We start from the raw sequence: 27,293 nt of genomic DNA, 5'->3' as shown, positions 1-27,293 counted from the left end.
TAACTTAATATTTGCCTAGGTATTGATACATCAAGGTGAAATAGAGTATAAGAAAATAATTCATATTTACAACTTTTTTAAATCTCATACAAAAATGCATGGCAATGTCATTGTCATTGCTTTTGGAATTACACATCTGGAAGCTGAACATAATATTCTTGATGTGAGCTCAGACATCTCTTTGGATGCAGCCTACTTGATCAATAAGTATGATTAAACTGGTAGCAAATCAGAGTGTGTCAGAGAATCATGTTTTCAGTAAATGGGAATATGATTCAGACCTGAGGTGAGAATGAGGCCACTTAACCAAAATTAAACAAATTATAATTGCTGACATTCTTGTGACCGCTTCAAAAGGTAATATGACAATGAAGTTGCTCTAAAGTTGCCTAGAGATACTATAAACAGGATAAGTTTAGAATCTTATTTCTAACTATTCTCTTATTTAAATGTGACCTGGAGGAACTGTTTAGGGAAAAGGTTAAATTAGAGAAATGTCTCTCATATCTCCCTGCAACTGCATGAAAGCAAATTCCTAATTGATGTTTACAGGCAGATAATCTTGTAGCACTTTATTCACCAGTTTTTCATTATAGTTTACCCTAATATTCAAAGGATTGTTTTGCATAAGAATTGAAGGCATGAAAAGCAAACTAGAGAAATGAAATAAACCAGTTTATTTGAGAAAGAGCGTAGTATCAATCAGTTAAAAAATTACTAATGGGTTTGTAATTGTTGTCAACAATCCAGAAGGCACAGGGGCTTTGAATTCTAAAGAAGAATGTAGTTTAAGATCTGTTAACACCCACCATTTGGATTATTTCAGTGTAGTTAAAAGCTTTTAAAGGCAATCCACAAAAAGTCTGCAGAAAGAGGTGGCTCAGAGCTTAATCTTAGAGTGCCTTATGGTCTCCATGGGAGGCCGAAACTGTTGGCTAGTTCTCCTGTCTGCTTGTTAAAAATGTCAAGAGTTTTGTTTTCTGCAACTTCCTCAAAGAGCTGATGAACTGCCAGTAACTGAAGAGGAAAGAACAAACAAAACTGACAAACTGACATCTCTCTGCCTGTTTGTGGATCAGGAGTTTGACTTTCACGGATATTAACATAAGCAAAACATAAAAAGACTAACAAACCTTTTCTTGCTATATCTGCTGAGGCCTCACTTCTCTAGGATAAAACATCCTACTGATTGCTGTCCACAGGGTTGCCCAAGAAAAAAGTTAATAGATGAAATTTCTGAAGGAAAAAGGGTAGAACTGCATTTTTTGATAGAGATTGACCATAGACTGAAGAATACAGCATTGTTCTTACCCTTGTGTAGACTGCTGTTAAATTCAAAGGTTCTCTCTCTTCTTTGTTTTCCCAGGAATGCTAATTCAGCCACTCAAAGCTATGGCTTCTTGAAGTAGCCTTAAAGACTGATATTCTTGATCTTAGATAAATCATTCTCATAAAGATACATTTTCCTAAAGTTGCTTTTAATCATGTTGATAGTTTGATACTGTAATACTTTGACGTCAGGGTTGCTTTGCACTTCATTAATTTTGATGGCCACCATGCAGGTTTGACTCAAAATTTTGGGTTTGTGATAACTGACTCTGATTAAACTAACCTTAAAAGCAGCATCTCTGAGACACTTTTACAGTTTACGTGTATATGTTCCCCCCTGCCACTGTGTCAGTGTGTAACCTCTACAGTATTTAGTTTTCAGTGTTACGTTACTGTATGAGAATCCCACACAAGTGGAGAAAAAGGCGTAAGTTGCAAATTAAGTGTTTAAAAAAACCCTCCGAGTCTGCAAAACAAGAAAGCGAATGTGCACATACACTCGCGCAAAATACCCTCTTCCCAAATAAACCCTTTCTGTAACACTTCTTGGATTTTTGATGAAAGCTGAGACACAAATATGTCCATTTCATACTGGATTTTTTTTTTCACCAAATCTTTTGGATTATAAAGTAAACTTTAATACTGATTTTTTTTTTCTTTTTCCTCTTTGCTCAGTAATTTACATTTTAGAAACAGGTCAAGGAACACACATAGTTTGCGTTCAGACTGTTTTTCTCTGGCATGTCTTCTGGCTTCTAAGAGAAATATTGTTACTGAACTGTAGATGTCAGTTGTGCCAATGCACACATACACTCCCTTTCCACATTGTTTCCCATGACTCTGAAAGTTCAAAAGCTCTCTAGTTGCTTAAAAAAATCCTACTTGATATAAAAGCACTTGGTATCTAGCTTTTCTTTATTTCTTGTGTAAAGTAAGTTTGTTACACTGAGAAGGTTCCAAATATACTTTATGTGAAATTGAAATAAGCCAAGCATGATTTTAGATACGAAAGTTTCTTACTCAGCAGACTTAATGTGATAAACCAACAGACGCTTTCCTGTGCTTTCAAGTATGTTTTGATATATGCCTCCTACAGTTTTTTAAACATGAAAAATTGCTATATATGAAGTTCTACTGACTTGGAAAATTAAAATCAAGGTCTATCCTTTAAGATAACTCTGATGTATTCCCTAAGGAAGGAAGTTTTATGCATAAAACTTGTCTCAAAACCTAGCATTCCTGTGCATGAGCAGCAGAGCTCTGAGACTGTATTCACCTAGAGAAATATTCAATTCTTTGCAGGGTAGACATCTATTATTTGCATGTCTTGACACTTTTGTATTCTAAACCACACTACACAGCCTTTTTCTGATATTTGCAACTTTATAAATGTTAAGTAAAAGAAAAGTCTTACCTTTTAATCCTGTGCTGTTGGGTTTCTGTTTTATCCTTTACAGAGGAACTACTGAGGTTAAGCTTCAGTATAATCCGAAAAACATTGTTTCGAATATTTGCCTAAGTAATGCGTCTTGAGTGGCATTCCATTAAGTCTTTTCTGCATGCCTTCTGCTTCTAGTTCTTATTTAGTTGTCCAAGGGTTCATCTTCAGGAGCGGTGGTGTGAGAGAGAAGCTGACTTCTGCAACTGCAGTAGACAGGCAAATTGATTACTTTCTACTTGGGGAATCTGGTTCTGCCTGTTTGAAACCCAGCCTTGCTGAGAGGCGGATCACTGCTGGGGCTGCCCAGTAGTAGGAAGTGTCTAGGAGCAGCTCCCGAGAGAGAGACCTCGTAAGCTGGAAGTGGAGCACTGCCTACCTATGAAGCACAAGTGTAAGCGCAGGGATTGCTTTCATCTACACTGAAGCACGAAGGGAAAAGGAGGCAAGGGTAGGTCATGGATCTGTTAATGCACTTACCTGAAAAGGAAAAAAAAAAAACCAGCAAAATAATACCCTTTATCGCGGTATCTTAAAAATATTTTAACTCCATTTGTAAGTTTGACCTAAAGGCTGAAGCGGGCAGGGGTATACAGCAGGAAATGTATGACCTGTGCAGAACCACTTCAGTTCTTGGGGAGCATAAGGTGGAGACAGCTATTTGGATATGCTATTTTTCCGGGTACAGCACCTCAGCTGTATTTTTTGAATATAGTCAGTATTGCAACAGAAGTGCTGTGGAGAAAATGGAAGCTAATTGACCAAAAAGACAAATCTTACACCTTTCAAGGTATTCGAGGTTAAAAATCAGCAGCTACTGCAAGTTATAGGACATTAGTGTCACACTCACACTGAGCTATGCAGCTTACCAACATTTCATTCTGCTTCAGCTGTGCTGTGTAGAACGTGCAGTCCAATAACATTGTAAATAGTGGTTATTTAATCTTCAGGTGAGAAAGGAATAGGCTGTGGCAACAAACTCTGTGTTCAGAAATATTTTCTTCAATTAGATCTAGATGAACTGACAGCACTGCTGAAAATTCCTTTTTGAGACTAAGGGGCAGTGCAGTAGGATTTTCAGACTGTAACAAAGATAGGTTATGTGGAAAAAAAAGAAAAGTGGAGATAATTGTTTCCAGTCTTTTAATTACTTTCCATAGCTTTCTTGAATTTCATTTCAGTTTTTTCCTGGTTTAGCTTTGGCCCTATTTCATAGCTAAATACTGAGAGGACGTTACTTGTTCTAGTTGGCTGGTGAGAAGGAATAGTGCCAGAGAATCATAAACATACTGAAAATGTTATAGGTTCTGTATATGCATTGAACAACCGTTAGGGAATCTCTGCACTAAATCATACAAAGTACTGTAGAAGTACTCTTTTTGTTAACAGGTGGGAAAGGATTATCAAAGCAGGGACAGGGAGGAGAGCCTTATGCCCCTTCTAGCTCTGCAGGCAAGTCAGCAAAGTTTTGATTATCAGTAGGATGTAGAGGGTTTTATCCCCAAGATGATGATAAATAAGTGAACCTTTTGGACCACAGGTAGTTAAGACTGATGAAGATTGAGAGAGAATGAACATTTGAGAAGCTGTCTTTCTCTGGTCTCCTTCATAAACTCTTCTTGAAAAGAAAGATTAGATAGTGAATCACAGTGCATGAGGTTAGTGGTGACAAGGAGTGGTTTTTTGAGCTGTAGATGCAACACAGCTTTTTTTTTTTAATGTCTCTTTGAAGCTAAAAACTCTTGGGAATAAAATGTTTGAGAATTCAGGCTCTCATACTGCGATTCTGGAAAATAGGAAAGAAGAAGTTTTTAGATCAAACTGAAGTGCTGACAAATTCTGCTAACTATGGAGTGAATTCTTACCACTGTTCCTTCTCAGGAAGGTGTATGATAAATCCAAAGTACAAGCTTTGGCCTAACATTCCCTACAAGCCACTTGAGTTAATGATGATGACTTGAGATTTCAAAAGAAAGGCTATGTTGTCTGGTTCCAAAACCATCTGCCATTACGTTCATGGAAGCCAAATATTTGTGATTATATCCAGAAAGTTGAATCAGAGTTCTCATGTAACGGAAGGGTTGCTAAATTTCAGAACAACATTATTTTAGTGGAATTCCTTTTAATAAAGAGAGGCAAGTGCAATTTTCAGACTCCCTAATGCTATGCAATACTCCTCTTTGCAGCTTTTGCACTTAGCTTGGATAATTACTGTTGTAGAAAGCGCAAAGTAAGATTACATTCCAAAATGGTCTACACAGGTTCAAAGCAAACAGTACCAGTTTTCATGGTGAAAAGTAATAACTTTGAACAGTAGTGTATTGCTTGTAAAATATAATTGAAATTTAAGATATTATCTTTTCATAGTTCCTAGAGTTTTACGATACTAGCTTTTAATTGAAGGCAGATAATAGGAGAGGAAAGACTATATATCCTATTGTCACAAAGAATTTTCATGGAAGATGGGAACAAGTCTTTTTTGACTTGGCCTCTTTCGTGAAGTTTAGTTTATTCCTTATAAAACTCTCAGACCCTCAAGAAACAGGAATGATTTCCTATGATTTTTTTGTCATTTTTGTTTGTTTAAAATATATATTTTGGATTTCTATCTAAATTTCTCCATCTGTTCTTAAAATCTGCTTGTAAGTGAACTCAGAAAATCACTGGCCAACCTGATTGCAAGTTTACTTTTTTAAGTTTTTTCTAGGGAATATATCTGCCGGGCTAATACCTTCCTAAATACTTAGGTAAACTTACCTTGTTAATCCATCCTGCTTTTTTGGATGTTGACCAATTTAAATCCATTTTAATTGAGAAATTGAGGTCTTGAGGACAGTCAAGTCCTGAGAGTGTCATGAAAATTATTACTTGGATAGCTAAGAGAAATCCCCATGAAAGAAAAGATGTTGCCTTTCTGTGAGTTGTGGTTCCATACGGGTTTTGGCAGTTACCCTTGCTTTTTCTTACATGTAGTTTGTGATGTACCTTTTAGGGCTTTAGATTGGAAGTTTTTCCAGTTTTATTTCATATACAGAGGAGTTTTCATTGAAACATTAAAAAATTAGTCTTGATAAAAGGAAGTAACTTTCATTTCTGTTGTTAGAACATGGTATCACCAGGAGTTTGCTGAGGTGAAGAACTTAAGCATTTGGGATATTTACAATTCTGGACAGCCCTCTTATCTTTGTAGTAGTTAATGATAACACTGTTGAAAGGAACATAACAGCCTCTGCTTCAGGGTGTATGTCCATATTAAAGTATGAAATAATGAATAACATACTTTGGGTGGTAAATCAGATCTGGTTTTAAAAAACACACATTAGTGGCTGTAGTGTTGGATGCAGCTACAGAGTATATGGAAGACAAATCTGATCAGGAACAACAGTCCCCCCAAAACTTATGATGTATATTTTCTGGAGTCCTCTTTGCTACCATATCCCTAAGAAATAAGACAATGATAGCACTTAATCTTACAGAACACTTATTTTGTAAGCTACGTGTTTCATACTTTTTTTTTTGCTTCCCTCTATTTAATAATAAAGTGTGGGTTTTTAGAGCTATTCATGCACCTACCTCCCTCTGAGCTTTAAGTTTTACTTATGAAGAGCAAGTTCAAAACATTACATATCAAATCGTTTGGCATCAGAGAGAAATTCTGGATAGTAGGCAAGTGCAAGATGATCATAAAGCAGTATTATGCACATGGTTTGGGAAGTTGCAAAGTTCTGAACTTTGATGTATAGACTCAAACAGATTGTACTGTGTAGCTTTAGATGTAGAACAGTACAGTCTTTTACATCCATCTTAGCTGTAAAATATAATTTCTTTGTCTATTAATAATTAATAAATAATTCCTAAGCACCTTAGTAATTATTTAATGTAAGTATCTGCAGAAAATATTGCATGGACTAATGTTTTTTAAGTAGAAAGAACAATTCAGAATTAAAGCTGAAACAAGGCATTTTCTCTTTACTTTCTCCTTCTTCCCCTTCTTCTTCCTACTTTTGTCAAAAACTTAGCTTTTGGAGATCGGAAAGTCTCTCTAGTGTCAGGGTGCTAAGTGTTTCTTTTGATCTTTTCTTTAGGCTGGCAAATAAGCAGGACAGAGAAGGAGCTCTGTCAGAAGCAGATGTAATCGAGTCCTTATCTCTGGAAAAGCTTGTCAATGAACACAAGTGTCTATGTCAAATTGTAAGTATATTTTACGATGCTTCATTTTCTAATATATATTTAAAGCTTGCAATAAGGTGGAAGATTGTGCTGCATAGCATAAAACTGAAACTAAAACCCTGCAATCCCAGTGAAGATACAGTACCTGTATCTGTTTTGCAAGCAATTCTACTGTTCACCTTGATGTTCTGCATCTGGGTTGGTTGAAGAAATCTTTATAACTAGGATCCTCAAAGTGTACCTGCTGGTCCATTCTGAAACCATGTAAGAATAATTAGTTACTGATGTGGTTTAAAACTTGCTTAATTGGACAGCAAGTTTAGTATTCCACTTTTTAAAAAAGAAGCAGGAAATGGAATTTGCCTATGTTGACATTCAAGAAGGATCACTATTCAGATATGATGTTTGTCTCATTTCTGTTCATAGCTAAAACCATCATTTAGTCTGAGTCACCATCTGGCAAACAGCAAGAACTTAATCTAATTCCTAGGGCATCTAATTCCCAGCACAGCTGTCACCAAAGAACACTGTTAGAGCTAGTTGCTAGTTAATATTTGTCCTAAAATAACTACATTTCAGAGGTAGTATTCATAGTCATGTTAAAAAAAAATATCATAAAAAAGTGGTGGGGGGGGGAGGGGTTAAACCAGAAATCTGTATGAAAGCTACTTAATATTGGTCAATATTTCAGATAATTTATCCAAATCAGTAGTCCCTGAAGTTTTCTTTAAGCCTTTGCTTTAATTGACTAGTTTGTTAGTTAACCATTTGTGGGCTTTACTTTTATAATCTTTTTCTAATTGCAATAAGAAACATTTTAAAAGATAATGAAAGTTACGCTGTTATTAACCAGAATTAGAAGGCAATTTTGGAAAACTATTCCAGATGGTATTTGGGGTTTAAAATTTAAAACAAACTTTTAATTCCCTAAGGAGATTTGCAAAATTCATAGGGTAATACATATTGCTATTATTTTCTTTAGAAAGTTGAGTTGTAGCAGGGCATAGCTATGTTCATTATGTCAGGACTCTTTGACTCCGTTTCTTCGGTCAGTGTACTTTGCACTATGCGTGCGTAGCAATCCTAAAAATAAAAATTGCAAATTCACCCTTTTTTTCCAAGGGACTTCTGTGACAAAAATATTTTCTTGCAAAACATTATCAGTATAAAAGACCTGAAAGATTCTAGTGTATATTTCCAGTACTTTAGAATTACTTAATTTATGACATGTTCCAGTTCTTATTCTCCATTTATATCTTGGGTGTAATCAATAAAGAAACTAGATCTCTTACTCTCAGTCATTTTAGCGGAAAGCAGCAGAGAGTACTACATACTCAAATGGGCAGCTTCTTTACGAGGCTCATTAAAGGTGAACATGGTCCCAAGTTATTTCAATGTGATGACTCGTGGTGAATTTAAACAGGAGTGTTGTGAAACAAGATTTAAGTAAAATTAGGCAAGTACCAAACCCCCTTTTTTTTTTGTTCTTATTCTTTTAATTAGTTTTCTTCTGGATCTTCAAATTTCCCCACAAAATATTAAAGCAAATGGAAGGAGTCATTTGTCTCACTGTCGCACAGTGTCAGTGAGAGTGACCTTCCTCTTTTTCTTTTTTAACGTGTCTGTATATTCTATATTTCTAAATTTCTGTATTTTATAACTAAACTACAGCAACAATAATCTTGGTGCAAACCAAGAATAAAATTGCCCCAGTGCTGTCTGTTGTTTTATCTTAGTTTTCTCCCTGATTAGGTTCTGCTAGAGAGTATTGTAGTGTTCCATAGTGAACAACACTCATATTTGAACCTTAATTTAGCAAAGTAGGAATGTATTAAAATGCAAACTAGGTTTGGCACTCTGGGGGGACATAACAAGTCAGAATTGTTTCTTTTTTCTGCTGTAAATCCTACATACCTTAGCTGACTTTTAAGCAGATGGCACTTAGGTGCCATTTAAATGCTTGTCAAATGAAGACATATACACAGAGAATTTTTTAGGTGTTAACATTGGAGAGTTAGTCTTTTTTAATCTTCCTTCAATCATGAACACAAATTCTGAAGACAAATAGTGTTGAAATATCATTTCTTCATGTCAAATACATAGCTGGATCTACTCAATTATTATTCAGAGAACAGTTTAAGACCCATACAGTGCTCCAAAACATGCTGGAAAATAGTTCTGAAGAGATCTTGAGAGGTCATCTAGTCCTTCTCCATGTTCTAAGCTAGAATCAAGTTATATCTCTTTTGTTCCAATTAAAGCCCATTATACTTGTCCTCCTGACAATGAACATGAAGAGAAAATTATTCTTTTCCTGATTGCATACATATTTGGGGTTGATAAGTTATATTTCTATAGAGATGCACAGATATGGATGTGTATAGAAACAGGCATGTAAATATACATATATACACATAGCAGGTGTATATGTAACAGCTGTGTGTATATGCAAGAGGTGTATATATATATATGTCTAGAGATAGATATGCAAACATGTTTTTCTGTGCAGTATTCAAGTATTTTTGAAATGGGATGGGAAATAATGGAATTTGGTGGAACTATTGTGATTTGTATCTTGGCAAAAAAAGCACCTAAATTTATAGAATACCTAAATGCAAATTTATTTCCCATACTTCTTAGTGTTTTGCAAGCTTCACAGTAAACAGTAATTGTTTGGCTGATTTCTTGTTTTCAGTCAAGAAAAGTGATCTGAAATGCAAATAATTTTCCCCTCCTTGTCCTTATATTTACAGGAACCTTGCTCAGCTATCATGGGCTGTGGGAAAAAAATTGATAAATCAATAAAAAAGGGTTTATACTGGCTTCTACATATCATAGCAAAAGATTTTGATGCCTTAAATGAGCGCATCCAAAGAGACACTACAGAACAAAAAGCATATGAAGAACAAAAGAAACTAGAACGAGCTGAACGAGTGAGAAGGATACGAGAAGAAAGGTATTCTCTCTGTAATTTTTCCTACCTCCCCTTCCTCCCTTTCTATACGATACTTGATTCATTCCTGTATATAAACCTTATGGGAACCAAGCTATCAAGGATTTAAAGCTTGCAAGCCATATTAAAAGTATGGACCTGAATGCTAGAGCCTTTCTTTAAGAACTACAAGTTTTTGCCTGGTTCATCCCCTTTATTTTATTCGCTCTATGCTGGAAATGTACTGTGAATGAGAATTCCAAGGTAGTCGTGGAATAAATTTGGCCTTGCTAATATACATTCTCAGGAGGCTAACCTAAAATATAAATCCTGTCATTTAATCTGAAGTTACCTTCAAGTGTGTTCTAAAATAAACTTTTATTAAGTTAGACTTTGTAACCCATATGTGAATATCAAAGACTAGATGTGAAACTTTATTCAACACTGTGCTTAATAAACTTCAGGATATCCAGCGGGCGAGGCATGGAGAGACTTAAGCTGATGCAGGGAGGGGAAGCAGGGCAAGTGATTTATTACTTCCCTTCAAAGCTCTTTGTGGTCATCATCAGCCCACCATAGTTCCTACTAGAGACTGATGTGAATCATTTTACTGGCGCATTCTTAAAAAATTTGCTGAGCATCCCTGTCCCCCCGTCTGCCCTATATATGCAGAGATTTGCAAGTCTCAGTTACTTTGAGAAGTAACTCTGAAGCTACTGTGAAGTATCTCAGCTTGTGGTCTTGCTGATTTGGTTTACTTCAGCAAGTAAATTACTTGCACATTTTAAACACCTGGAATTTGACACGGTCTTCATACATATTTCACAAATGTATACAAAATTCACATACTGTTAGTCTGCTAGATGTCTCTGCATAGACAAAACCCTGTGACCATGTTGGTTTGTTTTGGGTTTATGCCATGTTGAGAGGTGTAGTGAGGACTGACTTTGAAACATGTCTCAAAGAGATTGTCTGATAATATGGGCATTTTCCATATATCCTGTTCTTGCTCAGTGATCTTGATTGTATCTGTTCACTGGAAGAATTGGTTGGGTCTGAATTGGATTAAAAGCTTAAAAGTTCTGCTTAACTTCTTGTGTCTTAGAGGAAAGCTAACTAGTAACTTCTGCTGGTTTTACCTGTAGCTGAGGGCTTGTCTCAGATACGAGATGGCATTAACTCTCATTTTGCTGTTTTGCATCAAATTGATTTCTTACTGTAAGAAACAGGTTAATCTTGATTCAAGTGTAGTTCTGTTTCATTCTCGGTTTTAATAATTCCCCAGACTGCTTTTTGTTCAGATTTGCTTCCCTGAATGTTTTCTGACAGTGCATTTCCTCCACAATGTGACTTGCGATCATCTTGTTCCAAATGGAAGACCAGAGAGAGGGGTAGTGCCAGTAAGTTTTAACATAGCACTGGCGGTTCCTTCCAAGCAGTAAGGTTTCATAGGTAGATCGGTGACCTCCTTTTCAGTCCCATTGGTGCCTCTGAACAACAGGGTTACTTCATCTCTCAGTACTTGCAGCTGTAAAGTAGGTGAAACAGTGACTTCGTATGCACAGGTGCCATCAGGTCGAGTGATGAAAAGTATTTGATGAGCATATACTTTATTAATATACTATTTAATACATAGTAGTTTAATATTTCTTACATAGAGATCTGGCACATAAAAAATAACTAGTGCTGGTGCAACGACACTGTACTGAGCATTATGTGTCTTTCTGAACTTTCCCGAGTCTAGTTGAAGTAAATATGATTCCCTAATTGTTACTACATGAACTGAACAGTCCGGTACCAGTTCTCTCTTATGTATATTAAGAAGAATCTAGAATTATGAGAAGTGGAGGTGTATTAAAAATAGAAGAATAGGGTTTAGATAGTCTGGTTTCCCACCACATAGGGGGTTTTTTATTTATTTTTTTTTTAAGAAATTGAATACCGTGAAACAATTGTTATAAAGGATTACCAGTGTGAAAATTTCAGCATGAAGATTTCAGCATACTGTTGAATAATCAAACCCTTCCAGTTACAGATGTATGCTGTCACATATCCTGTCCTCAGAAACTGCTTCTACTTCCTGAAGTGCTGATTGAACGTTCTGGCACTTAGCAGCATGTGTTTCTACCTCTGCCATAACATATCCTTGTGCTTTCTTGATGTTAGCCTGTCATTGTGATTTCTGTAGAATGTTTTTCAAAATACAGAAGTATATTGTAAAAATCAGCTGGCATAAACTGGAGGATGAGTTAGGTGACCTAGTAAGTGTTCTCTATTATGTAAAATTTATGGCTTGGCTTCTTCATAATTCTTTGTTCATCCCCCCTTCTTTCCACTCCCACCCCCCCAAAAAAAACCCCAAACCAATCCCAAAACACTAAAACAACAACAACGTAAACCCAACAACAAAGAGAAAGAGAAGAAGGAAGAAGTGTACCTGATGAAGAAGACCCGGAGCCTGGGAACTCTGAAAACCCCTTCCAACCTATATCTGCTGTAATCTCTGAGGTATGAGAATATGTGGAAATCTGGATCGTTTTAGACCTACCACTAACAAATGTCTGAGAGGTAATGAGAAAAATGGTTTATTTAAAAGAATTGTTGTAAGTCTGTATGCACAGAACTATTTTTTTTTTTTTTTAATCTTGGCCGTCTTGTTTTGTGTGCATTGAATCAGTGCTTTCATGTTAAGAAAATCCCCTATTATTGATGTGGGGACAAAAAGTTTTGTAGACACATGTCCTGGTTTCAGCTGGGATAGAGTTACTTTTCTTCTTAGTAGCTGGTACAGTGTGTTTTGGATTTAGTGTGAGAATAATGTTGATAACACACTAATGTTTCGGTTGTTACTCAGTAGCACTCACCCTAAGTTAAGGATTTTTCTGTTTCCCATGCTCTGCCAGCAAGCAGGTGTACAAGAAGCTAGGAGGGAGCATGGCCAGGATAGCTGACCCGAACTAGCCAAAGGGATATTCCATACCATAGAACATCATGCTCAGTATATAAACTGGGGGGAGTTGGTCAGGAGGGTTGGATCACTGCTCGGGCATCAGTCAGCAGGTGGTGAGCAATTGCATTGTGCATAATTTGTCTTTTCTTTTTTTTTGTTTTTCTTTTTTTTTCTTTTTTTAGATGTTATATTATTATATTATTGTTATTATTGTTTTTATTGTTGTTATTATTATTACGTTTTATTTTACTTTAGTTATTAAATCATTCTTATGTCAACCCATAAGGTTTGGGGTTTTTTTTTCTCCTGATTCTGTCCCCCATCCTGCTGGGGTGGGAGGAGTGAGCGAGCAGCTGTGTGGTGCCTAGTTACTGGCTGGGCTTAAACCGTGACAACACAGTAAAATAAAGGTATTGTAAACAGATGGCTGAACACATTTCCTAATTAAACTATTGGATATTCAGGCGTGGAAAATATTCAAGGTCTATTAGTTTCTTGTAAAGTGTTTTAGTGATGTAGTGAGTCATATAAAATCTCCCTAATTCAGCTATTTATATTTCTGAGCATAACCTGTTTTCTCTTGAAAACTGGGACAATTGAGAAGCTTCCTTAGCTTTGAAATATGGAAAGCATATTAATATATAAAGTTTCCTTAACCTTTGTTTCTGAGTTCAGGTTGTTCTTATTTATTGTACTGTATCTTTTTATTCAGTTGGCTTGAGATAACATAATCTCAAGAAACACATAAACTCTCAGAGACTTTTCCAGTAATTCAAACGTTTGCTTCTCTCCAGGAGAAAAGCACCCATGTCCATATATCTTGTAAAGTCAGCTACATGCACAATAATACACTTTATAATAACATGCAGAGTAAAGAAGAGAAGGGCATAGCTGCGAGTATTGCAAAGATGGTGATTTAGTGATACAGAACCTGTGAAACAGCCTATCATTGAGTCTGTATGACACAACTGGTATTTGTCCAAATCATGGTAGCACTTTCGGGATACTTAAGCTCTGTGCATGTGTATTATGTTTTAAATAAAACATTGGAAAAAAAAAAGATAATTGAAGAGGAAGAAATTAGGAGTTATCTAACCTTTTGCTCAGGACTGTTGATGGTGATTTGTATAGCTAGCATTCATTTTGTCATATAACCAAAAAGAAAGCAAGAAAACAGGCTATAAACCTCAAGGTCGTTTCTTTTGCTGTTAATCTTCCCACACACACACACTTCCTCTGGACAGGATATTTGAAATTTAATTTTTTCACCTATTTAAAAATATTTTCTATGCTAGATGTGGGACAGAAAAATATTTTAGGAATATTTTCATTTTAAAAATAACCTTCCTGTCTTATTAGTCAGTATACAGCATTAGAATTTGTAAAAAAAAAGAAAAATTCTTTTACTTTTTGTTAGAATGAAAAACAAATTGAAAAGGAAAAGAAGCGGCAAAGGTTGGAGACTGAAAAGGCTACGATTGTCCCTAAATCGCAAACAGAACAGGAACAAAAGGATGCCCAGCACTTATCAAGTAGCAGCAGCCAAAACACAAATGATAGTAGACTAGAAACATGCAATTCTACAACTACACAGCTTTTGCAGCATGAAGAAGAGAATGAGCAGCAAGTCACAGAATGCCTTGACTCAGGTAAAACTGCTTCCTTTTAATGTGTCATTTCACATAGTTTTTCCCTCTGTCTGTATTATTTTTCATGATACCACATGTCAATCTATTGGAAACATAAAAATGCACCATTAGATTATTGTATTAGAAAATCTGCTTTGAAAAAGTGTGTGTGTGTTAGTGTGACTGATACTGTAGCTGAAACTAGGTTCATTTTTATCATAATCAAATATGTGGTCCACTTTCCATCAGTACCAAGCTAAGTTGAATTTCTTTATTAAAATATTGAGTTTACTTATATTTTATGCTTACAGTTTATTTTCTATATGAAAATGTTGTGTGAATTTTACATTTCACATCATTTTGTCTATAAGTTTGTACTGAAAACGCTGATGTATCTCACCCCAACAATTGTATTAGATGATCTAAGATATTCTCTGAATATAACTGTAGGATATGTAATGCTTTCTTTCTGTTTGGTATAGATAACAGTAAGAAAAAAAATAAAAAACCAAAATTAAAAAGGGGCCACAGAGTAGAACCTGTTAATACAGAGGACACTGTTACCAAAAATCCTACACCACCACCAGCTCTTCCACCAGGTAAGTGTACTAACAAACAATAATCGATGTCTCAATTTGTGGTTAATAATTCTTTAAAATATTCATTTGTGAATGTTGAAACTGGAAAGGTCTTCATACAGAGATATGCTACTAAACCTTACTCTCTAGGAAATCTTTGATGCAGTTCCCCACTGCATGATATGAACTTTCAGCAGTATTGATTTGATCTAGTCCGTGGGGGAGGATGTTGTTATTTTCACAGAAAAAAGAGTCAGAAACTTGACTATTCATTGATGAAAAAGTGATTAAAAATATCAATATTTTTAACAGTAAATCAGTCTATTTTTAAAGTATTTCATCATTATTCACCATATGTACAATATATTACATAGTTTCGGCATTTCTAAATGCTTTGATTACTTCCCAAAATAACTGGTTTCCATACCTTTCATCAGAATCAAGTGCAGTCGTGGCGTGTTTTGACTGTCTTTGTTTTCCTTTAGTTGGCTGGGGAACTCCCAAATTTAATAGACTTCGAAAACTTGAGCCTCTTGGTGAAACACATCATGCTGGTAATTGAAAATATTTTGGGTTTTGTACTTTTTTTAAAGCATTCTCCATTGTTCATTCACTTCTACATTCATTTCATTCTTCATCTTTTTTTAATTTCTTAATGCCAATTTTCACTGACAAAAAGCTAACACTTTTGCTTAGTAGAAAGCATCTTTTTGATTTTTCAAGTCTTATTTCTTTTTTTACTAAAAAGAATAAGTTCTCTCAGATTCCCTTATAAAGTTTAAAGTGGCATAGGATATCAGAAGCTATTAATTGATCTGAAGTTATTTGCACAGCAGCATGCACCTAAATATTATAAAGTGCCATATAACAAAAAGTATCGGGACCAGTTACTTTAAGAGTCCAAACACACGCTGCATTCAAAGTTAAAATTTCAAAGTATATTTCCATTGTCCATATGTAGACAGTTCATCATTATCTGATGCAGTGGGGACGGGAGTTGGGTTACCTGGCTACTGGAAGAAGTCTGAGGTACTCAGCAGAGAGGACACTGCAGAAAGACCTAAGCAGGACTGCATTGATCCATCAGGGCTTATTAATTTGCCATCCATAGTGGCTTCTCCACATCCAGGCTGGTTCTGCACTAAGCTGCCTGTTTGTTTCCACACTGATCTTATGATCTGATCTGCAAGTGGTAATCGCTTCACAATACTGAGCCCAAATGGGCCCCAGGTATTTCTGTAGTTCTGTGAACGATAGCCCACATCCCGATGAACTTGCTGTGTGTAAGCTGACTGCTTGTGTCGCCTCTTGAGATAGTCTACAATTTCTTCTACCCACTGCTACTGTTTCCATATGGTTTTAAAAGCATAGTCTGCTAAGACTTTTGTCATTGATTTGGGGGTGTTTTCTTGTGAGAAGGAAAGCTAAAGACATGTGGGCACCTCTGAATTAAGTGCATTACGTTAGCAACTCCAAATGAGAGACTGCAATCCCAGCTATGATGAAAAGCTCCAACATAAATTTGATTGCAGAAGTAGTGAGACTTCCAACTGAAAACTAGGTTATTGGTCTGCAAGGAGAGGTGTCAGTGATAAAGCTTGGGATCTGCTGCTTTACCTGAAGAGCCGGTGTCCCTGCAAGTTCACAAACTGATAGGAAAAGTAAGTTTAATAACTGGATATGTCAAGGTGTAGTAGGCAGATTCTTGATTTCTCTCTTGAATAATGACTATTTTCTATTTTTGGAAGACTATGGAAGATTTTCATGTTTTTCATATGCTCATATTGCAGCTTTTTCTCAGTTTTAGATGATAATGTCTTTATTTTTCTTACATTTTTGTTTTTTAAATTTTGAAAAGCGAAGTGAATATGGAGACATCTGGAGTAATATGAGAGGATAATAACCAAACTAAAGCAATGGCAACACTTATACAAATTGAACAAAGAGAACATTAATTGAGGAACTTCTAGAGAAAGGAGCTCAGTGTGGCTGTAGTGATCCTTGAGCTTAACCCTGACTTGAACTGATTGTACTACTATCATGTAGTACAGCACCATGTGGACATACCTGCTGAAGTTCTGAAGGAACAGAACATGAAGCTTCTCTGCCAAAGAATCAAAAGATGCCTGAAGGGCAATTAAAATCTCTAAAACCTAGATATTTATTCTTTACAGGAGCATAATTCATGTGCATAAAATGTAATTTGTAGTCTTAATCATAAAACCATCTTGCTCTTTTTTTTTAAAGGCATATAGAGAGAAGGCGGCAAGAAAGAAAAGCCAGATGAAGAGGTAGGGAGGGGAAGAAAGGGAAGAGGTGGTACTCAATTTTTATCTGTGCCTAAGGGAGGTGTTGCATTTTGTAGCAAGAGCATGGGTGGGACAAAGAGAAAAAAAAAAGGTTAAGCTAGGTTCCCTACTCACAGGTGTGTAAGTTAGTAACCTGAGATCTATGTTAATTTAGTCCATTTGTAAAATAAGGATAATAATGAAAGTATTTTGGAATCTAACAATGGAAAAGATGTTGGTAAGGGAATGATCTCTTGACCAGAGGTGAAACCGTTGAGATCAGAGGAAACTTGGAGTGCTCAGAACTTTGCAGCTGAATTCAAGACATTGCCTGCTCTTTGCTGAGATTTGTTTTTTTCAGGAATTTTGAGACACTCACAAGATTCACACAGATACAGAAAACCCTGAGAAAGCAAGAAAACATCTGTCAGGAAAGCACTGTTTGTAAATGAAAAAAGATCTTCAAACGCATGGTCCAGCATTGTCAAACCTTTAGTTACGTCCTGATATCAAAGAGCATTAATTAATTACTTTGCTTAAAGCAGTTGTTTTTTTACTCAGACCATTTGAGAGCCATAGAATCATGTAGGCTGGAAAAGACCCTTAAAATCATTGAGTTCAACCGTTAACCTAACACTACCAAGTCCATCTTGCACCAAATTTAGCTTGCCATCTGTCCTTGCCCGTTTTCTGTCACGCAACAGTGTTTCTCAATGAGTTTTTATATATTTTGCAGATGGAGAACCTGCTCCTGCTTGGAAACTCACTCGAGTTTTCCTAAGACCAGTGGAGCCTAACTTTGATCAATTTTTTAGAATATCCCCTGAATTGTGTCTTTCTGAAAACCAACTTCTTTTTGGCTGTCCCTTCAGCAGAAAAATAAATCCAGTTTGGTTTTGTTTTTTTTTTTCACCCCCCAGCTTTGCCCAAAATCCACTGCAAAGGTGGTTTTAAAAGTTTTTCAGGCATTCAACTTATGTGAAATAAAAAGGCCTACTTTCCATATTGGTTTCATGATTAATTGATATTAAATGGCTTGAAGGTACAATTTGCAGTGAAAGCTTAAAGTACTTTTTTTATTTATTTCCTTTAGCTGGGACTTTACTAAGGCTTTCTTTTCTGTGGGGTTTTTTTTGATTCTCTGAAGTGCACTGTTTTCTATAACAATACTGCTTTCTATTGAACAATTTGTTTTGACAAATTGTTATTGGCCAAGTGGCTCAAATGTCTTTGTATGTGGGGCAAATGAGCACCTACCTTCACGTAGATCAGAGTGAAAAACCTCAATTCCAGTAGGATGCCCAGGAGATGCTTTTGTCAGGACTCTAGGTAAAACTGTTAGTGTCCATAAGAGCAAGGAAAGAAAAAAGTATTTAACAGTCTGCTTTTAAAAGTTTAAGGAGCCTGGTTATACATAGAGGTTATTGTCAGGAGTACTCTCAAATTCTATGTCCAAGAGTGTATCAATGAAACATTTGATAGCTCCTCAATGTAAGTCAATCCCCTTAAGATTCAAAACAGGTATGACTTTTTGTAGTGTTCATTTCTGCTAGTCCCTGGAAAAAACACAGGAACAGGTGCTTCTCAGTATTCCCATGCATTCTACTACAGGTCTTTGTCAGTTAGGATAGCAGTTATTCATTTGGTTTTGTCTTAAAAATAATTTTTTTGGAAGTGTCACAGATATGTGGTAGACCTTGCTGCTGAAATATATAAAATTAGTGTATTGCGAGGTTTAAACAACCTCCAAAGGTCTGGTTTTTAATGCTAGGTGTTCTCAGAGACATAAATCTGTCTTAATGATTTAATGTGCAAACTGAAAAATTTAAATGTTGGTAAGCAAGCTATTTAGTATACATATTGAGTCATTTTTGTCCCATTCTTAGCAGGGAACATTATGTTGGATGTTTAGGCAGAGTTAACAGGCAGTAGAGTCAATTATATAAATCTTTAATTATACATTTATTTTCACTAAAAACTGCAATTTTTCCAGTCATGCTAATGATTCTAGCACAACACTAGGTAATGAGTGTCTATTTATTGTCACTGGAGGACACATTTGCAAGAATGATAAATCTCTCTCATTATAGGAAGTAAAATTGTCTGCCAATCCTAAAGTCATCTGCCAGACCTCAAGAAACTAATAAAAATATCCATTGTACAGGTTTCCATTTACCCTATAATCATTTATTGCAGTTTTGTTGCTTTTCACATGCTGCTGTAACACTGAATTAGCTCTATTAAAATAAAAAAATTTACAACAATAATATAAAAGTGTTGTTATTTGACTGATTAAATGTGAGGATAACGAAAACCTTGATCCTACAGGCTGGTACAAATATTCTTAATGTTATCCAGCTTGCTTGCTTTTATTAATTTTAGCTCAGGAATGCAATTTTAACACAAGTTGTTGCATATGTAGAACAAGTGGAATACATTTTTCTTGGAAAATTATGATTAAAGCTGAATTTTGTGTTGGCAGGCTATCAAGGCTTTGTTGGGAAGGATCCTGGTTGTCTGTAGAAGCAAAACTGAGATCTGAATGCTTCAAAAAGCTGCTTTTATTTTTTCTTGATTTCTACCTGTTTCCTCTTACCATCTTTCATGACATTATTTTGCTTGTGAAATTCTTTGCATGTACCAGTCTACATGGTTTTTTTTCTTTTATATCAATTACAAATGTTTGAGAATACTTGTTAGTCTCTGCTGGTGTACTTAATTTTGTCTTTACTACTTTAAACTCCGTTACTGCCAAAAGGAAATGTTGCACTTTTATCTAAAAATTCTTAATATAGTTCTTTTAGGAAGTTAGTATGGCTTTCAACATAGATGCCGTGCATAGATGGTCCCAAAATTTTGGATACTGCATAGCAAACTATTGCAATACACACTTGACTACAGCAACATTCAGATTTTGATACTTCATTTTTTCATTTGTTAATTGCACACTTTGGATGTCTCATTTCCTCTTTTTAGGGATGTTTACAGATCACCTTTGGGCTTAATCTTGCAAATGCTGATGCATGTATAACAAAACGTAATTAAAATCTGTTTTGGCCAATACACCTCCAGACACTGATTAGCACTGTCTGAAAGTTGCTTGTAGGAATTAGCTCTAAACTTGTGGGCTACCTAGCTTTCATTAAGGAAGCAAGAATTTACCTTATTTAAAAATCCTTTAAGCAAGGGAGATGGTAAATGACAGATTAATGTGTTTTTCTTCTCTGGTATTTCTTATACAGATTTCTATGGAAAGCCTCTGCCCCCGCTGACTATACGCCAAAGACCCAACAGTGAGACCCATGATGTCATTGCTTAACTGGATCACAAATACCATTTAAAAAACAAAATCAAAAAATTATAACAGAAACATTTTTTGCCCTTGAAGAAAAATTTTTAAAATGACCCTCTATCAGCTTGTTGCAAAATAACTTGGTGACAATTAAACATGGAGTTCATTCTATTGTACTTAGTTGATCAGACTTTATCATTTACTTTTCACATCACCAGCTCTTCTTCAGGATTTAGCATGAAATCAAGGAAGGTCTATGTGTCCATGGATGCTCATGTGAACATGGTATTGAGTATTTATTGGATTTACTTGTGAAAATACATAGCTGTAAACCTGAAGAAAAATACCTTCAAGATCACATAATACCGGATTGTACATTCTCACCAAGACCTTTCTCCACGTGCTGTGCAGTCGTTGGTATTCTTGCAGCTAATAAGTGATTCTAATGCATTTTGTAAGATTCATGTATGATAGGGTGACTATAGGAAGGTTATGCAACAAATATTGAGTATATTTTTCTAACTTTTTATAAAATTATTTGAAAGTTTGAGTGGACATTCATACTTACTACCAATAAAATACCTAAAAAGTATTAGAAAGCTGATAGTCAAATACATACAAATAGATATGTTTGACTCTTACATTTCTCTTACAGTAGCAATATCTCTTATTAGGGATTACATTACCAGATGCATATTTCATATTTCTGACAACCCAAAGGGGGGGGGGGTGTAGAAAGGAAAGTTAAAGACATTTTATACAAAATTAATTATATTTGATTGTCTGAATGTTTTCTTACATGTTGTTTTCTTTGTTTTGTTAACTGAGTTCGGCATAGGTAATAAATTCAGTTGAAAAAATAGAGCTGAATATTGTATTGTCTGCTACAACATACAAGAAAATTGCACATAGTAAAAGTTTTGCACTAATTCAGTCATCAGTTTTAATGGAAAACCGAATCAACCAGTATGCAGATAAGCTCCAGCAGTTTTTAATCTCGATAATACTAAAACACCATCTTGAAAACTAAAGAAACCACAGATTTTTAAGGACTTATATAATGCTTCCATGTAATGTGTTAATTTTACATTTAAAAAATCACATGCAAGTGATACATAAACAACAACTGTTACAATTGGTTATATTCTTATTTAAATGTTTTTCCTCTTACATTGGAGACAACCATTGAAATATTGTGTAAAGGTATATCATTATGCCATTTAGTTACAGCAAGGATGAAACCCCCATTCAAAGTTTTTTTGAAGTAGCAGTACTTGATTATTTTCTTTTACGCTCTCAGTCTTCCATAACATGGTATTACCAAATGATTTTAGTAAATGTTAAAAAAATGCAATGTATATATTCGGCACTTTGACATTAGAAATTTTTGCCATATACCACTTATGGCAATGAGTTGCACAAATAAACGTCTACCACATTAATCAAAATGAAATTATTAATTAAGATTTTTAAAGAGTATGTTTGAGTGGGGGGGGGAACCCTCCGTCTTATGAATATTAAGTTTGGAATGGGTGGAGAGGAATATTCCAAGTTTGCTAGTTTAGTGTAAGGATGAAACCATTTGTATGTGACTGTCGGCATGAGAATACTTTTGTTGTATTCTAATAGTGTGACATGGTTCAGTTTGATTATTCTCAGGATTTAGGCATTTTCACTTCAGACAAACACAATATTAAGTGGAGGGGGGTTGCATAAAAGTTTGTGTGCAATCTCAATCTTATTATCTTTAGCTATGTTACCACTTAAAGTTTTCGGCTTAAATGCTCTACTTTCGCAGACTTATTTTTTTTACAGCTTCAGTTTCTAGGAAAGTATTACCCTTTTATTTTAACACTTATCTAAAATAAATTAACGGAAGTCTTTATTAAAAATAAAGCTGTATACTGCTGCGGTAACAAAATTTGAGAAACTGAAATGTAAGATGTTGATACTTACATGTGAAATGTGTGTTATGTGTGTTGTGTGTGTGGACACATGTATCAGTTTTGTTTCTGCTTTTAAAATAAATTTTACTAATATGTGACCAAAGTATTCAAAAATGTTTCATACAGTTTTGTTTATTAATATGCTCTATAATTATTTACTACAGTAGTTTTTTCAGTAATTTATACTACCTTGACTTTTTATTTGCTCAAGGTGACATTTATGTATAGAATAAAACTAATGCACAGCATCAACATGTTTCCCATATTACCATAAATTTACAATTTTTTGGAAGCAAGTATAGTCATAAATGTTTAATGGCTGCAAGTCTTATTTACATTGCTAAAATGTACAAAACAGAGACCTTATAGACAGAATCTTTGCATATTTTTCAACTGCAATGTGGTCAAATTGAGAATATATTGATAGATTGGCACTAAGTTAGGTATATATGTACACATATAAAGTGCTTTGATAGTCCACTTACTTGACAGGTTATAAATTGCACAGTTGTAAGTTGAGAGGTAATAATTATTGCACAAATTAGATTTCGTCAGGTTCTGATGCTTTTCATTGTCAAGAATATCACTTTCAAAATACATCAGTGCATTCAGCTCAAAGTATTTGTATTTACGAGTGGTAAGAACACAGAAATGTGCTATGTAAGCAGAACATTTTGCATTATCTATGTGCAAGATTTTAAATACATTTTAGACAAAATATTTTAAAGGTAGGTTAAATGTATCTTCTAAGATAAGGAATAGTAATTTTCATGAGCTGAATTAGTGTGAAAGGTAATCGGTGCTTCAAAATATGTCATTCTCATTGTTGTCTTCCTTTTTAGCCAAAACCTAGAATCCACAGAAGGACCTTACTCAGAGATTTAAAGGTTTTAAATAGAAAATAGTAACTATAATTGTATTATTAAAAGTAGGTATATTTGATACCCCTTAGGTTTAGTTTCACGTCTGTGACGTGGTCTGTCCATGTAAATAATGCACAGTGAGGGGCACTCATACTGAGGCGAGAGAAAAGCACTGTGATTTTAGAGGAAGCTGTTTGATAATCTTGTGAGATTTCTATTTAAATTCCACAGTCCTGATGGAGAATTGGAAAGCTTTCAAAGAATTACCTACAAAAGACAGCTGATGCCAGCTTTCTAATGGCCCTCTTGTGAGCCCTGGTTACGAGGATCACGATGGAAGGAGCAAGGCACCCGCAGAGAGCCCTGCCAGGCAAGTGCAACTGGCAATCCTCCAGCACATCCACCACCCCGCTGGCTACCAGTGGGGCTGCGGGAGCCCCTGTGCAACAGGCTTTGAGCCCGTGTTCTCTCTCACTTTCTGGGCTGTGAATTCCATATGAGCTTTATAAAGGCTGTGGTGATTATCCTTTCCCTGAAACTCAAAAGAACCGCAACTCTATCCCCTGGAGGCCCATCTGTCACTTGAAAATGGATTTCTCAGTATTGCTATTTTAGATGATTTTTAAAATAAGACTGCCAGGAGTGGTCTCATGACAATTTTCTTCTCCAGTAGAAACCAGTATATTCCCTGAGAACAGTTACTTTTGGATATAATGATGCCACATTAGAAAAGATTGATGGACAGTAACAAAGCAAGCAGCATAGGTTGTAGGGGTTTTTTTCTTTAAATAACATTCAAATGGTATTTTTTCCACTAAGATATTCTAGTATTTTAGTTGAGAGCTTAGTACTGTAACTTCAGGATGCTACCCACTAACTTTGCCATACTGTCTGTTAGCTTCCTAGCTTCTGGAATTCATTCAACTTGAAGTACTTTACTGTTTTGAACAGAACGTACCCCACAGTGTTTCAATAGATGCATCTGTAAATGGAGTGAGGAACTATATTTTCAAAGTAAGTGTAATTTGAGACATCTTGGGACAGAAGAATCTTTTTCTTGTTTGGTTGGTTTTGTGATGGTTTTTGAGGGTGGTTTGGTGTGGTGGGTTTTCTTTTTTCTATTTTCTCCCCCTACTGTTCACATAAGCTGTATTTTCTTACTTAGGATTGCTCTGTCAACTGCCCTATGGTAACAAAATCTGTGCTTTCCAGAAGATTTTAGGAAAGTGGGCCATGGAATTGTTAGCAATCTATGTATACTCCGCAGTGAATATGAATTTAAAATCACTTCAAATTCTCCTCCTGCTGGGCTAGTGGAAAGATTGAGAGAGAGAAAAGTTGAGTGAGGATGAGTAACAAGAAATTAAGTCCTTGCATCAAGTGGAGTATATGGGTTAAACTTGTGAAGACCAACAAAGCCAGGTGAGCCTGAATAAGCTAGCAGTGCTACTGAAATAATGATTCACTGATAAGCAACTAGATGATAGACTGAAGGACTGAAGTAGAATAGGAGACTTGGGATTTCGAAGTGTATACATACACATAAAAATTTTCTTCAGAAGGTAGTAGATTTTGCAGACCTCAAAGTGATGCTTAGTCAGTCTTCCCACCGTGTTTGCATTTGCTACTGCAAAAAGCAGTGTCCTAAAATTTATCATGTGAAAAATACAGTCTTAAAAAAGTTTCCCAAAAAGTACTACATCCCATTAGTATTAATTTACATGATCTTATAATCTACATATTTTTTATCCTAAAAGTCATGCTGTCCATGACCTTGATCTCCATAAAACCTAGCAAGCTTTTGCAAAGTCTGTCTTAATAGAACAAACAAGGAGAATATTGTTTGCTTGTGTATTTCTAAATTACTGTATAATAATGTGAAGGTGAAGACTCAATTTGTGCTTGCTCGAGGAAACTGTGAACACCTGAAACTAAACAGTGAAATTCACAGTAATGGCCTGTCTTTTCTGTTTGCTAGGCTTGGAGGATGTTGATGTGCTGGTGGTGGTGGTATTTCTGAATATTGACTCACTAATTTTAAGACATTTCATTCATCCTCCACTCTCTGAAAGTATCAGGGGACAATAGGGCATAGCTTGTGTCCTCTTTGCTTTCCTGAATGCAAGGACATACTTAGAAAACACAAGTTTGAAATAAGGTAACTTAGGTTAAAAGGAAATGCATTAGCTTAAGAGAATTGTGGACTGAGGTTATAGTGGAGTTGCAGAGATACAATGGATTTTGCAGAAATGAGATACAGCCTGTGGTTTGTGGTTTAACAGGGCATCCGGGCATGCACATGGTCACTTACCATGGCAAGTGTCGTTGCTTAGGTGACAGAAATGGCATAGTTTTGGATTGCTTTTTATTAAGAAGAACAGTAGCCTGCCTTGCAAAATGTACTGAAGTTAATCCCCCCTAGAGTCAATCCATCTCTTCGGCAGCACATGAGAGAGATACAGGTTCCAGTTGCCTGTATACTGTTTTGTTGCCGTTCGTTTGCTAGTGAACAAACTGTTTAACTGAAGTCCTTTCTTTGCTTCTGATGCATTGCAAATCTTACTCGTTTCAGACACATCAATCAACACTGACGGCACCATCTACAAGTGGAATATAGCCCTAGATTTAGGGGAAGGTGACTCGTTCAGCATACTTTTTTTGTTTTATTGGTGTGGTAAAAGTCAATTATTGTATGTATTTTCTTGTATGTTAGTGGTATTGGCAGAATTACAACCGCAGAGAACTGTACTTTTTATACCAGTCTTGTTCTGTATCTGTTGGTACAACTCATTTATCAAAAAGCCTTTCTGGTTTCCTTTCACATGTGATATGTAGGAGGTCTCCATTTCGCCTACTGGCTCTTTGTCAGGATCCCAACTGAAATAAGAGTAAATAAGGTTTCAAGTTTGATGGTAATTTGCATGAGGTTTGCATAAATGTTCTTAGTCTTCATTAGTTGGTGCCCGAAACTCAAAATCTGTACGATAGCACTCCTGCCTTTACCTTTGCACCCTCTTCCAGTCTGGATTTCAGAGGCCGGTTTCAGCGCGCAGAAGCTGCGTGGGCAGACTTTAATCGAAACTACTGTTAAACAAACTTGCTGTTTCCGCAGGGGTTGCTCTTACTGAAGGAGTCAGCAAATGCTGATGGACAAGTGAGCATCTGAGCAAGGGAGGGTACGTGGCAACTTTGTTTTGCCAGGCCATGAGGATTGCAGCAGGAGATGGCCAACAGAGCAAGATGCCCTTTCTCACAGGAGGAGCTTGCAGGACTCGGCGGTTCTGTTCAGACGAAGCGATCAGAGGAGGAACTGCCCGAGTGTGTTGGCAGCCTCAGACTGGAGCGCTGCTAAAACAGTTACAGCTGGCAAACTGGTGTCTGCTGGTTCTCCTGGTTACCGTTCCCAGAGAATGGGTTACCTGGAAACGTGTGTATGACATTTGTGTGAATAAGTCATACGTTTCTATCCTTTTTTTTTTTTTTTTCTCCAGTAGCTGCAGGTTATGCTAGAGCCGATTTCCAGTGTGGTTTAGAGGAGGCTGTTGAGCAGCTGAATAGCAGCTGCAAAGTCTGCATAAGCCGGGACCAGCCAGGCGTTAAGGACTGGTGAAGAGCGCTTGGGTCTGGTGGCGGCGGCGGCGTGGATGGCGGCAGCACCTGGAGCGGGCTCTGGATGAGCGTCAGGGTTGTAAATGGATTAACGGAGGGTCCGGTTGCCGGCTAGTCCTGGTTTATCTCCTGGAGAGGCAGAGGAGACTGGAGGACAGTACAGCCTCCCACGGTAAAAAAAAGAAGACCACAACGAAGCCCAGAATCAAAGAACCCACCCGAACCACCTCAGCCCCCCCGCCGGGACCCACGGGACACCCCCCTCAGCCA

At 36.2% G+C, this 27,293-nt stretch overlaps 1 protein-coding gene across 4 annotated transcripts in view; it reads left to right on the top strand.

Annotated features, from left to right (window-relative positions):
- ARL13B (ADP-ribosylation factor-like 13B) overlaps positions 1-21,338 on the top strand; it is a 49,851-nt gene extending 28,513 nt beyond the window's left edge. The window contains exons 5-11 of one of the 4 annotated variants that reach the window (XM_010567281.1): positions 6,853-6,958; positions 9,691-9,893; positions 12,281-12,377; positions 14,237-14,468; positions 14,930-15,046; positions 15,511-15,579; positions 20,556-21,338. In XM_010567281.1, coding sequence (XP_010565583.1) covers positions 6,853-6,958; positions 9,691-9,893; positions 12,281-12,377; positions 14,237-14,468; positions 14,930-15,046; positions 15,511-15,579; positions 20,556-20,632 — 901 coding nt within the window. In that variant the 3' untranslated portion in view covers positions 20,633-21,338. Of the gene's footprint in view, positions 1-6,852; positions 6,959-9,690; positions 9,894-12,280; positions 12,378-14,236; positions 14,469-14,929; positions 15,047-15,510; positions 15,580-17,272; positions 17,317-20,555 lie in introns of those variants that run through there. The other 3 variants (XM_010567284.1, XM_010567282.1, XM_010567283.1) reach the window with 3 other exon arrangements.
- Positions 21,339-27,293: the final 5,955 nt, after the last annotated feature.

The sequence above is a fragment of the Haliaeetus leucocephalus genome, unplaced genomic scaffold, assembly GCF_000737465.1.
Source record: "Haliaeetus leucocephalus isolate CR32 unplaced genomic scaffold, Haliaeetus_leucocephalus-4.0 Scaffold228, whole genome shotgun sequence".
In the NCBI taxonomy this organism is placed as follows: Eukaryota; Metazoa; Chordata; class Aves; order Accipitriformes; family Accipitridae; genus Haliaeetus; species Haliaeetus leucocephalus.
Note: the sequence above shows the minus strand (reverse complement) of the source record. Positions and strands in the feature narration are given on the sequence as shown.